Here is a 14,818-nt window from a genome sequence, read left to right on the forward strand (position 1 = left end):
GAATTCTTTGCATCCTTTTTAGCCTTGGGGAAAGAAGAGCGGAAAGGTTTGACCTTTAAGATAGTTTTTTGTTGCCCATCACCTCTGCTAAATGCTTGGAGGAGTTGGGGGCTTACTGTGTAGAACTCCCCACCTTAATTTACTTCCTGAGAGTCTGGTGCTACCCTCCTCTGGGTTCCATCCTAAAATGATCTCAACCTTTCACCACGATGATGATCTTGTCCTTCCTTCTCTTTATGAAGAGGGTTACCTAGAAAGAAATCTGACCCTTGGGCTCCTGGATGTGGGTTGGGCTGTCTGGACTTGTTTGGATAGGATAGCTTCTTTTCCAACAATTGACTCTCTTCTGGTGACTTTTGGGGCAGGCCATGCAGGCCATGAAACATGTGTGGCTACTGTTGCATGTCACCCCTCCTGGGAGCATGGTAGCTCCCAGGACTTGTACCTTGGTCACATGGTGGTAACCATGTGACCCACTCAATAAAAGGAGAGAGCCAGTTCCGGCTTGCCAGTCGATCCAGAGCTGACTCCGTCATCTTTGTTTGTAGCACAACATGCCGAGGGCCTACCCCATGTGGCTTGGCACCCGGACAGTGCCCCTGCTGGGCAACACCGTCCCCCAGGAATTGTCTTGCCATGTGATCATGTCCATTTCCGCAGCCTCGGCCTGGGTTCCCCCATAGCCGAGGCTGCTGTTCGCTGGGTGCCCCCAGCCAAGGTGTATGTCTCCGGTGATATGGATGCCACAGGGTGCCCCCTGCAGTCCGCCATCTGCGTGTCCGCAGATTCATTGTATGCTGGGAGATCCCGGCCTTCGGTGCGGCCCGCCTGGAAGACAAGGGGCAGGCAGCCACAGCTACAATCAGCTGCTGGGTCAAACTAACCATTTTGTTGTGCTATGACCTGACTGGGATTTCCCTACCCGGGGCCGTTGTCGGTAGGTCCGCCCGGGGTATGGCTACTTCTGGGCTAGCGTTCCAGGGCGTCGCGATTAATGACATTTGTCAGGGAGCCACTTGGGCTTCTCCTTCCACATTTGTGTGGCACTAGCGATTGACAGTCCCTGGGAAGGGCTCTGCAGATTTGAATGTGCACTATTCTGTGTAGGAAGTGTGTCTGAACAAATTCACTGGTTTGCAGTACTTTGCCTTGGGTGTCTGGTTTGCTTTATTCGACCAGGTATTGCTTGTGATATTCTCAAATGTTATGGACTGGTAAGAGGGATGAGAGCGTAACGGCTGAATTACCTACTGGTAATCTTCATTACTCCAAGTCCTACTCTACCTCATCCCAGTCTAGCTCCCCTACCGGCCCTTCCGTCAATCGGTGGGCCTGGTTTAGGGTCTTGTATAAGTTAACAGGGCGATGTGAGGGAGGTGGCTTCTCTTATCCGGTAGGCTTACAGGGCCCGGAGCTGTGTTCCCATTGCATACATTAGGTGCCTGCACTCTGCTGTTTTGATTGGTAGACTTGTCTGGGAGGTGGTATCACCTCAAAGGTTATGGACTGGGGTGAGTAAGAGTTGGACTCTGGATAATGAAGATTACCAGTAAATAATTCGTCCATTCTCGTTCAGATTGTTGAAGAGTGACAATGTGCTCTGGCACGTATATGGAGGAATGGGTCATGCAATGGGTGAGTGGGCTCAAACATGTGCCTGTGTGGTCTGGTATTTGATCACGTCCTGGGTGGTGGAATGTTAGGATCAGCTATTGCCCAATGGGTGGCAAGATCACAAAGACAGCTGGGGTATGTCAGAAATGTACACTATGGATGCAGGTTTTAATATACACCCAGAGGCAGGGGGTGGCAGATCATAGATGGGAGTCTCCTTGGTCTGCTTTACAGTGTCATTATAGGAGCAACAAGACCTAATTTGGCAGGTCAGGATTAGCGCATGGTTAAGTTAAAACACCCTTTGCGTTATGCCTCTGTGTTGTAGGGCAGAATTATGGTTCCTGGATCTTCAAAATTAGCTTTTAAAGAGTTTTTAAGCTCGGGTGGCCCATAAATGAGGGAATCATGTCCTTCTCAGAGTCCATCATTTTACCCCTGTAAGCAAAGGTAGCCAAATCCTGCAATAGGCTATGGGCTCCATAGGGAAATACTGTCTCAGTAAGCATCCATCTGGTTCAGCAGGGACATTCATTTAGTTCTCTGGAGAATGGATGATTTTGGGGCCCTCTCCCTGATGACAGCTGTTGTGTCACACTCATACCTGGATTTGGGCATAGGCTGGAAAACACAATCGATTTCTCTTCCAGAAACTCTTAGTAACGCACCCACCAGCCTGCAATTTCAACCTTACATCCTGCCACAGCCAGTCCTAGGACAACGTCCCCTCTTGAATCTGGGGATACCTGGTGGCATGAGCCTGTGGGCCTGGTGCCTTGCCGTGCTAGTACATGACGACTCAAGGGCACTATAGAGAGGATCCCCTGGTCACCCTCACATTTTACCCATCAATGCGCTGGGGATAATCACGTGCAGCAACCATCTCTGGTTTCCGGCCATGGGTCCTGGGGTACACCTGGAACGTACTCCTCAAAATATGTCATGCCAAATATGCCAGCAAGACAAACCAGCAAGGTAAAAAACCTATTGTGTCAACAGCCAAAGAAAAACCCAAGAGAAGAAGACCCCAAAGAAATTAGTAGTGGAGAAACCTCAAGAGTCCCAGAGAAGAAAGGTGCAAGAAACGCTTCAGCCTGGCCTGAGGCTGCAAGGCAATCCCCCTGGGGGTAAAAGGGAACAGAGTTTGTGGGAACCCCTTAAAACCCAGGTCTGAGATCAAAGGGGAGGAAGCCGGGAAAAGGCCTGTGAACAAGGGTGTGGGATCCCCCTGATTCACAGGCTGAGAATCAAGCCTGTGACGATACACAGAGTCCTTGAGAAGAAAGATGCAGGAAACAATTAAACCCAACCTGAGACTACAAGACGAATCCCCTTTGGAAGAAATATGAATGCCGGCTGTTGGAAGGTCATTAAACACAGACTCTGGTCTTCTTTAAGTATTTGTTGGCGCACAGAAAAATTGTGGTAAAGTTGCAGTAACTCTTACTGACACTTTTCCTCATGGCCAAGTTATGACTTTCAAGGAGAAGAGGAGGAGATAACTCCAGCAGATTACAGGAAGCATCTCCTCCACTTTACTATCAAAAATCAGAGGAATTACAGTAGCCCAATAAAAAGTGGGATTAACACTGCCGTGACCATACTCAATCTGTCAGCAATTCCACTGGACCGAGTGCCAGTAACAGTAAACAAGTTTGGAGCTAATCCAGGAGAATTACCACTACACTCATAATGAGGCCCTGTGTTGTCTCAAGTAATGAGCAGACTCACTTAGGCTTCAGTGCCCTATGTGTTGTTTTGCCCACAGTTAGGAAAGATTCTTCTTTTTGCTGATTTCCAGCCATAGACATCAATGGGACACCCTACGTTTTGGTATTATTTGGAACCTGTCCTGACTTTGGGAGGTAAGTAAAGCATTTTTGCTCTACTTACCTTGCTGTGTTCATCTGTTTTGGGGCACTGACCAGTCCCTGTGACTATCAGTGCAGGAGAACTCTGTTCTCCATAGTAAAGTTATTTTGTTTATTTTTTCTGCACACATTACCTTCTGTGAAGTGTTGTGTCCCTGTAACTTTGTTTTCAGAAACTTTGTGGTTGCTTGCATGATCCGTCCAGGATGTACTAGTGGCAGCGGATTCTTTTAAAGTATTTTTTTTTTTATAGTCTTATGCACTTTTGAATTTTACCACTTAATGCCAAATAGAGTACCATATATTCTAAAATGGCAGTGCCACAAGATTTTTGCCTGTCCTTTTGCAATGTTGTATTTTGACCTTCCTGCCCTGGAGTGGCTGGATTTTCCATATATGGTAAGCCCTTTCCCGGGGAAAGCTCCAGGTTTTGCAGTCAAAGTGAAGATCTGTGTGCTTTGCTGGTTGGGGGCTGGTTCTCCATCTGGAACCAGTCAACATCTCTGCCATTTTTGTCTGTTGCTGACAGATGCAGTTGCCAGAGGCTGTCCTGATTGGACATCCCTTGCCAGGTTGAATGGTACAGATGCTTGCCATCAGTGGGCTGGGGGAATCTCCAGCTAGGACCCTGGATTAGAGAAGGACTCCTGCAGATGTTCTTCAGATCATCATTGGAGCCAAGACACCTACGCAGGAGAGCAGTCTGCTGAAGAACCAGAACAAATCATTGTTATGCTATATTAATACATTTCTATAGCGCACGTTCCCCAGAGGCATCTTGGCGATAGTTTTCTGAGTAAAGAAAGTGGCATTGGGAGAACACTATAATAAAAGAGTATTTAAAACATGCCTGAATGTAAGATGGTTTTCCAAGACTCTAATGTCACGTGGCAGAGAGTTCCACAACTTGATGGCCGCTACTGAAAAGACGTGGTCACCAGTTCTGACTAGCGTATAATGTGGAACAACAAGGAGAAAGCCATCCTTAGAGCAAAGTGCCCGGAAATTTGGCTCGAAGGAATTCTGCACCCTGACCATATACAGTCCGATGAACAACACAGAGAGACTTAAACTCAATACGCTTCCTCACTGGAAGCCAATGGGTAGTCCGCAAAATGGGGGTAATATGCATGCCATAATGGGATGCACTAGCGACTCGGGCTGCCAGATTTTGAAGTCGCTGTAGACTTTGAATTGGGTACAAAGGCTGCACCAGGTACAATGAATTGCAATAGTCAGGTGACTCACAACCAGTGAGGCAACCACTGGAGCATGAAAATGCTTAGGGAGAAAAGGAAGGAGATTCTGCAATTTATTTAACTGGAAATATCCTGCTTGACATGTGGCTCCAATTTGAGCACCCACTAAAAGGGAGAAGGATAGCTTCACTCCCAAATCCCTGACAACCGAAACAGGTGTAGGAAAAAGTCAAAATGTCGGTGGCCAGAAAGAAGGGGTCACAGGGCATTGTCAGACACAGGGCCAGTCACAAGGACCTCTGTTTTATCCCATTCAATCTAAGCCAATTCGAACACATCCAACACCCCACGGCGTCCGGACAACTCTTGAACTGAGGTGACATGTCAGTATGTAATAGATTCAGTTGGGCTAGAATATGTGTGTCATCTGCATATACTTAACATCGGAAGCCGTGGAAGTGTATGAGGCCCACTAATGTTTGCATGTATACATTCAAGAAAATGGGAGACAAAGCCGAGCCCTGTGGAACCCCACAAGAAAGAGGAACAGAAACTGAGCGAAAAGGAAAAAAAGAGAGGTCTGTGCCCTACAGACAGAAACGAGGAGAACGATGCCAGCGCCAAGCCAGCAATGCCAGCTTGGGCGAGGCAGTCCAATAGGGTGGGGTGGTCAACTGTGACGAATGCTGCCGACAGATCTAATAAAGCCAGCGCCCCACTCCACCCTGATCGGACAGCCGCACCAAGTTATCCAAAGCCGAGACAAGAACACTCACTGTACTGAAACAGGCTAAAAAAATAAAACAGTAACTTCCAGGAACTGGCTAAGTAAAGGAAATATTAAAGACTGTCATTTGGTGGTCACCAGCAGCCATTTCCTCACTTGCCAGTAGAATCCATGTCTTTCTGTAGAACTCATGAATGCCTTTGTCATTGCTTCCACCACTGGACAGATGAGAACAACCAGCCCCGACGTCATCTCGAATATCCAGCTGATGAAAGTGCTCGGAAGAGTCCCAGAACCATCCTGGGGGCTGCCAGACATCCTCCTAGGCTACTGCGCTACAACGGTCGCTATCCAGAGTTCAGTCGTGAGACTTCGCACATCATCAACTTATTGAACAAGAAGCATTTCCCTGAAGTTGCAGCTCTCCACCACAATGAGGGCCTTGCAGGACCAGTTTCTTTGTCCTCGCCACAAGGATCGTCTTTTGCCATTTTGTACAAGTGGGCATCGCTGCTCTCCACCGGCATCATTTCCTGAGTGTCCCCTGAGGTTGTCGGCGAAGTAATGGTGCCAAAGCCAGTGTATCCTGAGTGTCCAGCTGTCCAGAATTCGTTCCATCGGAACACAGAACTGCAAACTAGCCAGAGCCAAGAAACTGCTGCCTGAAGTGACCTCTTCACCCGAGACCCCTGGTCTTCCCCCAGAGAAACAAGACACACATTCATGAGTCGTAGCAATTTCAGGAACTCCTATGGTGGACCCTAGTGAATCGGAGTACAGGGGGTGAATAAATATACCTGAACCCTCCCCCTTTCTCCATAGGGTTTTATTAGCCTAAAGTCCTAGCCCGATCCCTCCTTGGCCTAGCCTTGAACGGTGGTGTTCTGGCCTGGTATCCTCCCCTGGGTCGCCCCTACGTGTTTTGATTGGGAGAGAGTATTTTAAAGAAATTCCTCTTATTTTTACTGAACTTTGAAACTCTTACAACTACCTGTTGGCTCAAGCCAACACTTGTTCAACTTACTTAAAAGACTTTTAATGGGGTCGGTGACTCTGAGGGTACTAGACCCCTTCATTTCTAGCTAGGGAAGGACATTTTAAGGTTAGAACCTTAGTCCTAATGTTTTGTGTGGTGTTTTACAAACTTATTTCTTCTCAGACTATTAGTTCTCGAAGTCTTAATTACTTACCTGATTCGTTTTCTTTATTCACTTGCTTCACATTTAACAGTAAATCTAACTGTATTTAAATGTGAAGTGTTAGTGTTCTCCCCAGATTACACCAAGGTGAATGCGTACATATTAGTAGTGAATGCTTTAGTGTGTTACTTACCAGTGGTTTTTTATAAGAGTTGTCTAAGGCTTAAATAAATAACTGTATTTTATACATTCTTCCTGACTTACATTATTAAGAGTGCTCTGTGTGTGCTTAACTGAACCCTTCATCAATCTGACGCCCTCCTACCCTAAGCCTGCTTTTCAGTCACACTATCCAGATAGAGTTTGGCTAGACATTAGTATTTGTCCCTGTTCATCAGAATAGGTTGGCCTCTCACAATGTACCTGCAGGGGTGATTCTAAATATCCATCTTAACACCCACCCTCTTTTGTCCTCGCCAAAAATACAGACCTGTATTTTAACTAGTATTTCCTTTGTCGCCTGGTTTTTTATCCCTGTCACTATTGTGACAGTCCTTATATCAACCCTCCTGTTCAAATGTATCTCCATTGATAACTGGCACCCTCAGTTTCCCGCACAATCTGAACTGTGGCCTGCCACCTAACAGTGTGTGCAAAACACTTTCCATATCTTTAAATTGTGCTGATGTAACACGCTATCAGTCACAGTGACTCCGAAAAAAGGAGACAACACATTTCAATGACAGCCTTGACATTAATTCCCTGCATTAGAGTTTGTATATTGTTTTAATGAGATACACACTGTTTAGTAGCCCCAGATGCTAGGATGAAGCGGACTAAAATGGCACTGGAAGTTTCTGTGGATGGGAACTCGCTTAATTAGTGCCTACAATTCAGCACAACATTACATTTCCTACTCAGTGATGGCAGTGGACGGTTGAAGGAATATGCAGATCTCACAAAAGCGTTACGATTGTTAATGGATCGCTTCATTGAAGGCCGTCTGTTTTCACATTGAGCTGCATGGCCAACTGTAAACTGAATTAACTCTTCTCTAGTTTGTCCGTTAAGAGTCAAAGTTTTCAAGTGCACAGAGACCAATTTCAGGTGCATGGCCAACTGATGTTTAAGCTCCAGTGTAAGATAGCCAATACACCTGAACAGGGACTAAGAACAACTGCCAAGATGGAGGCCAGATGGTGTGCTCAATTTAGGCAGTTAAAGCTAAATGGTCAAATTACAAACTCTTTTAACACTGTTCTCATTCTTTAGGGTGGCGTGGACGATGAGGTCACCCTCTCGGCATACATCACCATTGCTCTGCTGGAGTATCCGCTTCCAATCTCTGTAAGTAGCGTATTTCATTCTATTCTGGGCAAAAAGCAAAGGGGGTCATTTTAATGGTGGCAGAATATATGCATGGTACATTAAAAGCATGTAGAAAAGGATGTACTCATGGTTTTCATGAATTGTGTGATTTTGGTTGATTTGTGAGATGCATGCTGTGGCAGCATGGATCATAATCACTAAATCCACCCTGATCAGCTACATCTTACAAATCGGACAGCATCTCCAAGCACATCGGACTTTGATGCCGGTGGTGATGCTTTGGATTCCTATGGAATCTGCTTGTTCTTTTGGCCTGCACAAAGCATGCAGATTCCAAAGGCATCCATGTAAATGCTTTCTGCCATACACAAGCATAGCGGGCGGCATTTACGATTCATTTTGTTCATGAATGCAAAATATAACACGAAAACCAGGTCTACTCGGATTTTGGTGGTGTTGTTACACCCATCGACAAAACCAATCAAAATAAAATAGCTTGGAGGGCATTGCTTAAGTGTAAGTGTAATCGTAATCAGTCCCCTCTGTGCTATTTAAGGCTATATACAAAATTACCCCAAAAGTAAGAAGAAAATATGTGCTGCCTGATCTTGAGAAGCATATTTTCATAAAGATTGGCAGATTTGCACTTGGCGGAAATCTTACAAGAACATCAGGTTTTTTTTCACCACACCATTAGTGGTTAACGAGACGAAAACTTCATCCTCGCTAAGACGTGGACAGGAATTAAGTTTAAAACCCAAAAGGTGTTGCCTGGAAACTGAACTTGTTGCTCACTTGTTGGTACTTTGTAAAGTCTTTGGGCCTCATTACGAGTCCGGCGGTAACCGTGCCGGAAAAACCGGCAGGTAGCCGCCGGACCCGTCAACAGTTACTGCCTCCTGACCACCCGGCAACACCAGCGTATTAGAACCCTGGGTGCCAGTAATTCCGGATGCGGTAACTGTGTTGTTTCCCATTCCCATAGAGTCCCATAGGATTCTATGGGAATGGGGACCATGGTAACACCGGTTCTGTCTATGACTGAGCTGGTGTTTCCATTTCCACCTGCAGGCGGGTGGCGTTACTCCGCCAGGTCAGACCTGGCGGGAGTGACACCACCCGCCTGCAGAACTTGTAATCTGCGGTCCGGAAACAATGGTGGCGGCGGGTTTACCGCCACCGTTGTTTCCGGACCGGCATACTCGTAATGAGGCCCTTTGTTTCCAACATTGATGAAAGTAATGGTTATGTTTAACAGTTTTGATTGAGCTTATTGATTTTAGAAGTTATTAGGAGATATTTTATTTTCTGTGCTCGCTTTAGTACATGGCATTTGCTATGCTCGCTTTAGTACATGGTATTCTATCAAGTTGGAAGAAAAATGTTCTAACTAACGCAATCCAGTCTTTTATGACTGGAACCTTCTCTTCCCCCCTGAAGCACTCCTCTGTTCACCCTCTTCTGAAGAAACCCTCAGCTGACCCCTCCTGTCCGGCTAACTATCGCCTGATCTCCATTACTCCTTTTCTGGGCAGACTCTTGGAAAACATGGCCCTCTCCCAGCTTAACCTTCACACTGAATCTGTTGGTTGTCTCCTTGACCATCGCTCTGGCTTCTGAGTGGCCAGAAGCATGGAAATTGCTCTCCTGAACATCCGTGAACACCTGCTCTCAGACCTTGACACTAGTCATCCTTCTGTCCTCATCCTCCTCGATCTCTCTTCTGCTCTTGATACTGTCAACCATGCCATCCTGCTCAACCGGCTCCGTGAAAACCTGGGTATCACTGATCAGGCCCTGGCCTGACTGACCTCCTTTCTCTCTGACCGACCCTCCCAGGTACAACTTAGGTCCTTCCTCTCCTCTATCTCTCTCTCTCTCTCTCTACCTGTGGTGTTCCCCAGGGGTCTAATATTTCTCCTTGGCTTGTCAACCAATACTTGGCGCCTCTTGCCCACAGCATAGCTGCTCTCTGCTCCAACTTTCAATTCTAGTCGGATGACACTCAGCTCGCTTTCATGCGCCCCTCTGCCACCTCTTCTCCCTCTCTCATCCCGGATTGTCCGTCCGCAATCCAGGAGTGGTGTGCTGCCAATCATCTCTGCCTTAATACCAGTAAGACGAAGATCCTCCTCACTCTCCTTCTCATCCTCACATCTCTGACGTCTCTGAGGAGGTGCAGCTGGTAATTTGGATTCTTAGAGTTATTCTTCCTTTCCTCACTTTCCCGCAGAAGCTCACTGTCTCCAGAGCTCTGGTTCTCTCTAGGCTGGACTACTGCAACAGCCTCTTTCTAAATCTACCTGCCTCTACTCTCCGTCCTCTACAACTCATCGAGAACAGGACTGCAAGACTTGTCCTTGGCCTCAAGCCCAGGCATCGTATCTCTCCACCACTGAAATCTCTTCATTGGCCCCAGTGGCAGCAAGGATCAAGTTCATGACCCTCTGCATCGTCCACAAGGCTTTCTGGGGCCTGGGACTGCAATACCTCCAACTCTCTCTACCAAAATATCTTCCTACTCTTGCTCTTCGCTCCTCCACCTCCAACTCCTTCAGGGTCAGTCGCTTCTTCAAGCAATGACTTGGGGGCAGATCTCTTTCTTCGGCTGGTGCCTCTCTCTGAAACAGCCTCCCTGCCTCTCTGAAACTTGAGCAGAACCATATCTGGCTCCGAACGCACCTCAAGACCTTCCCCTTTGCTTCTGCCTTCTCACTTCCTCTCCCCTGCTGATCTCCTGTCTGATACACGCACTGATCACCCGGCAACCCTCTGAATTCGGGCCCAGGTCCCTGCCTGTCCAGCTGCAAACCCGCACTGCCTCTGGCACCCCCTGCACTTGTGGTCTGTATTTGTAACCCTACAGTCCCATTTCCTGCACTTATTAGACAATTGTTGTCTGCAGTTCTAACACTAGCACTTGCCACCCGTTGACTGCACTACGTGTCCTGCACTTGTCCATTTTACCACCCCCCCATGCTCTCTAGCACTTCTCACCTCCCCGCTCCCCTGCATTTGCGTGATCTGAATGTCACTAGGCCTAGTAAGATCGTTGTTTCTGTCCTACCTCTGTTTTCCCTCCCTTGCATTGTCTTGCCTTGAAAAACCTGTGTATAGGCGTGTTATAAATGCCATATCATTTCATATCATATCATTTGCACTGCAAGGGCACTGTGTTGTGTACCGCAGGCCCACAGAGCACGCTGCCCAGTCTACCCGCTACGCTCTACACTATGATTAATGCGCAATTCCACTACGATAAAACCCAAGCACAAGACCCTCTGCAGCAAAGCCTGCGCAGGCCAAGGGCACGTGTTGTGCGCCGCAAGTCCGCAGAGCTAACTGCCAGATCTACGTGGTACGTTCTACACTACGTAATGCTCGATTCTGCTACGATAAAACCCATGCATCAGACCCTCTGCGGCAAAGCCAGTGCAGGCCAAGAGCGTGTTGTTGTGCACAGCAGGTGTTAGGCTCCGCACAATGGAACTATAGAGCCTGCCCTTTTTCATTCCTCGCCATGCAATCTCAGCCGAGGGTGGCTGCAGGTATTTGCAATACCGCGACGCAACCTAACGATGTCTCCTAATCTTCCTGCATACTCCAATATCATGCCGAACCCTTTTCTACCAATGGCATCAAGTATCGTCTCCATGCGTCAAGTCTTGACTATCCCAATCACGCTCCGTTTGGCCTCATGTACGATAACACTGTCTCCAAGGAGCCCCGCTCACCGCAACTCACACCCATCTGCCCGTATGACATCTCACATGCACTATGCAGAAAAACCACTGTCCACCCTGCCGTAATAAGTGCTTAGGATTGAGATCTGGGTACAATCTCTCTGGGCACCCTTGACTACACTTACCCACCACGCATGGCCATTGCCTCCTTAGAAGCCGGCATCCGATACCTCCCAGGCCTGCACATCACACTCTTACCAATACTACTACACCCTTGAGCTCTCTCCCCGCAAGCCCCTCAGCTGTCCCGACTGCAAGTTCTGCTTCCGGCCCCTCAAGCAGCGCACTATACCGTGCGCCCAAAGTGAGCACAATCCCTACAGACACTACGAAGCCTGTACGCACCGCACCCCTGTCCATAAGTTGACCTACGTCCATAGCAGTATAGACACTACGCCCTGAAGCAACACATATGCATGGCCTCTTCTCTCCCAGACTACTAATGCCAAACTGAAATGTACTGCTATTGCTGTTAGACAAAATGTAGGTATACTGCTTCCTTATGCCCAGCCTTCCAACATAAAAAAACCCACCCTTGATGCCACCTCACCCAAAACCTACCGACCCATCCCTATGGTTCCCTTCCTCCTCAAAATTCTCAACAGGGCAGCCGACATCCAAATTCAACATCATCTCGAGTCTAATCAAATCTTTGGCATGCGCCAATCTGGTTTCCGTCCAGGAAATGGCATGGAATCAGCACTCGTGAACCTGAAAATCGAGATGGACGAGATCAGAGATGGGGGAAATTTAGCCTTACTCCTCCTCCTTGATCTGTCTGCTGCTTTTGGCCTGGTTGATCATAACATTCTATGCCAACATCTCAACCCCTCAGCCTCCTTTTCCACGGAAGCAGCCTCTTGGATTGCCTCCTTTCTCGAGGGCAGAGTTATGAAAGTCTTCACAGAAAATGCCTGTGCATCACCCTCCCCCATTAACAGTGGGGTGCCACAAGGGGGCTGCGTTCCCCCTCGCTGTACGACATTCTCCTCTTCGATCTCCTAGACTCCCTCAGCATCGCCTACACAAACTATGCTGACAACACACAAATCCTGCTTCCCCTCTCTGGATCCTACTACGATGATGCTGCCACACTAAACTCCACTTATGCTTCCATCCGAGCCTGGATGCCTACCCATGGACTCTGCCTCAATGATGAGAAAACAGAACTTCTCATCATTGGCTCCACTTCAGCACTGAAGCAACTAAACCCTCTGTGCTCAGCCTTGAACAGCAGCTTACTCCACCAAACTTATCAATGCTGCTATACCCTTCCTCACCAATGACAACTGTCTAACCATTGCCGGCTCAGTGGTGGGTGTCAGGTTAGACTAGTGCAATACCCCGTTTGCCGGCACTTCATCTCGCAATCTTAAAAAAACTCCAGACTATACAAAACAATACACTTCGCGCGGCCCTAAACATTCCCCGTTCAGAGCATATCTCAACTGCCCACATAAAGGTCCACTGGCTCGTTATCAAAAAAAAGAATCACTTTCAAGACTCTCGCCATCACTCAAAAATGCATCTCCGCGTCTGCCTCCCCTTGTCGCACAAAGTCACCATGTCCCAACCCTCCGGGCCCACCTGAACCCCTTACTCTCACAGGCTCATGCAACCCAAATTCAAACGTGCGAAAACAGGAGGTACAAGCTTCCCAGTTATTGCAGCCAAGCAATGGAACTCCCTCTTACCCGCCCTCAGAGCTAAAAGTTCCTTCTGGGCCTTCCGCAAAGCACTGAAAACTTAGTTGTTCAACTAATCTGCCATGTAAACTAAACTGTAACCTGCTTCATACTGCATGAACTATGTACGCCGACTGTTCCTCTTTAACCATGCCTTATCGCTTTTGGGACCCATGTAACTGGTTCGATAGTGCCTGGATGCCAAAGGGCTTGTGTGCACCTTACAAGTGAAATAAATAAAATAAATAAACTATATTCATGCAATTTAAATGATTGAGATTGTTATGACGTGATCTTAATGCACTTTAGCTATTTATGAATTGCACTTTTTATGTTTTTTTTAACCAAAGTAAACATAATCAATAGATACTGATGCATTCAAATCTGGCAGGATTTCATTGTTCATCATAATTTATACAATACACACGCATGTAAATTGGGAGCTGCTCCCTGGTGCAAAGCTCTATGAGAAGGGATGTTCACCACTGTGCAGAGCGTGTGACTTTAAATCCCCTGCTTCCTTTAGTTTGTAGGGCTATACACACTACTGGCAGGTACCTCCATAAGCTCTGCAGTAGTAAAACAAACAGATACAAATGTACTGCCTGATGTCTTAACACATTGTTGTATTCGCTGAAGTGCAGAGACCTAGTAATCTGTCTCTCAACCATAGGTGCCCACCCTATTACCTGAATATGCTTTGTGATATATAGTTCCAGGTGTTTTAAAATGTGGCTCAAAGAAAATTGGATCCAGGTGCTTTGGGGCCTGTCCCTGTGGGGAAAGTGGGGGGAATGCAGGAAGGGTAATATGTTGGAATGGAAAATGTTATTGGCCTCACCTCTGCAAGCCAACACAGGGAGCACTGGTCAAGTTGAGGACAAAACACTAGAGTAGTAGGGTCCAATTAAACTCAACAATTTGAGTAGGCATCTCTGGGTGTGATGAGATATATTTCTGGAGAGCATACTGTCCTGAGCTGGGTAGCTTGCAAATCATGAGCTGCGACAGTGGAGCAAACTGAAGCTCTTGGTGTCCGTGATTCAGGTCAGACATGTTGAAGACTGCCCCAGTTATGAATGTCTGAATCCCGATCAAGTGGTATGCACTCTGTACCGGCTTCCTCTGTTTCAAGGCTTCATAGCACCTTTCCCTGGGGCATCATTAATTTGTGAAGACACTATGTGGGGAGACAGGTAAAAGCCTAAGCACATTACCTGCAAACGCTTGCCTGTCCTGACAAGTTTTCAGGCATGGGAGACACACCTCTTCGGAACTTGGTGGCATTATGTTACAAACACCAACAACCAGCAGCTGTAGCTCAACGCCTCCCTTAGTGATATTGTAAGCATTGCAGCTATCAAGGAGCAATCATGGGAGATGGAAAAAGATGAGGCATTGTATGTATGTATGTATATGTATGGGATTTCTATAGCTCAAACTTAGTTGGAGAGCAACAGAGCACTGCATAAGTGTGAGGGTACGGTAACAGCTGGCCAAGACATTAGAGA

The 14,818-nt window shown here is 47.2% G+C and overlaps 1 protein-coding gene across 1 annotated transcript in view; it reads left to right on the forward strand.

The window, feature by feature from the left end:
* Positions 1-14,818, forward strand: part of LOC138510506 (alpha-2-macroglobulin-like) — a 1,041,624-nt gene that overhangs the window by 844,494 nt on the left and 182,312 nt on the right. The window contains exon 27 of the mRNA XM_069626208.1: positions 7,823-7,897. Within this exon, the coding sequence (XP_069482309.1) occupies positions 7,823-7,897 (75 nt within the window). The remainder of the gene's footprint in view (positions 1-7,822; positions 7,898-14,818) is intronic.

The sequence above is a fragment of the Ambystoma mexicanum genome, chromosome 6p (assembly GCF_040938575.1).
Source record: "Ambystoma mexicanum isolate Mex_15411 chromosome 6p, UKY_AmexF1_1, whole genome shotgun sequence".
Taxonomy (NCBI): Eukaryota; Metazoa; Chordata; class Amphibia; order Caudata; family Ambystomatidae; genus Ambystoma; species Ambystoma mexicanum.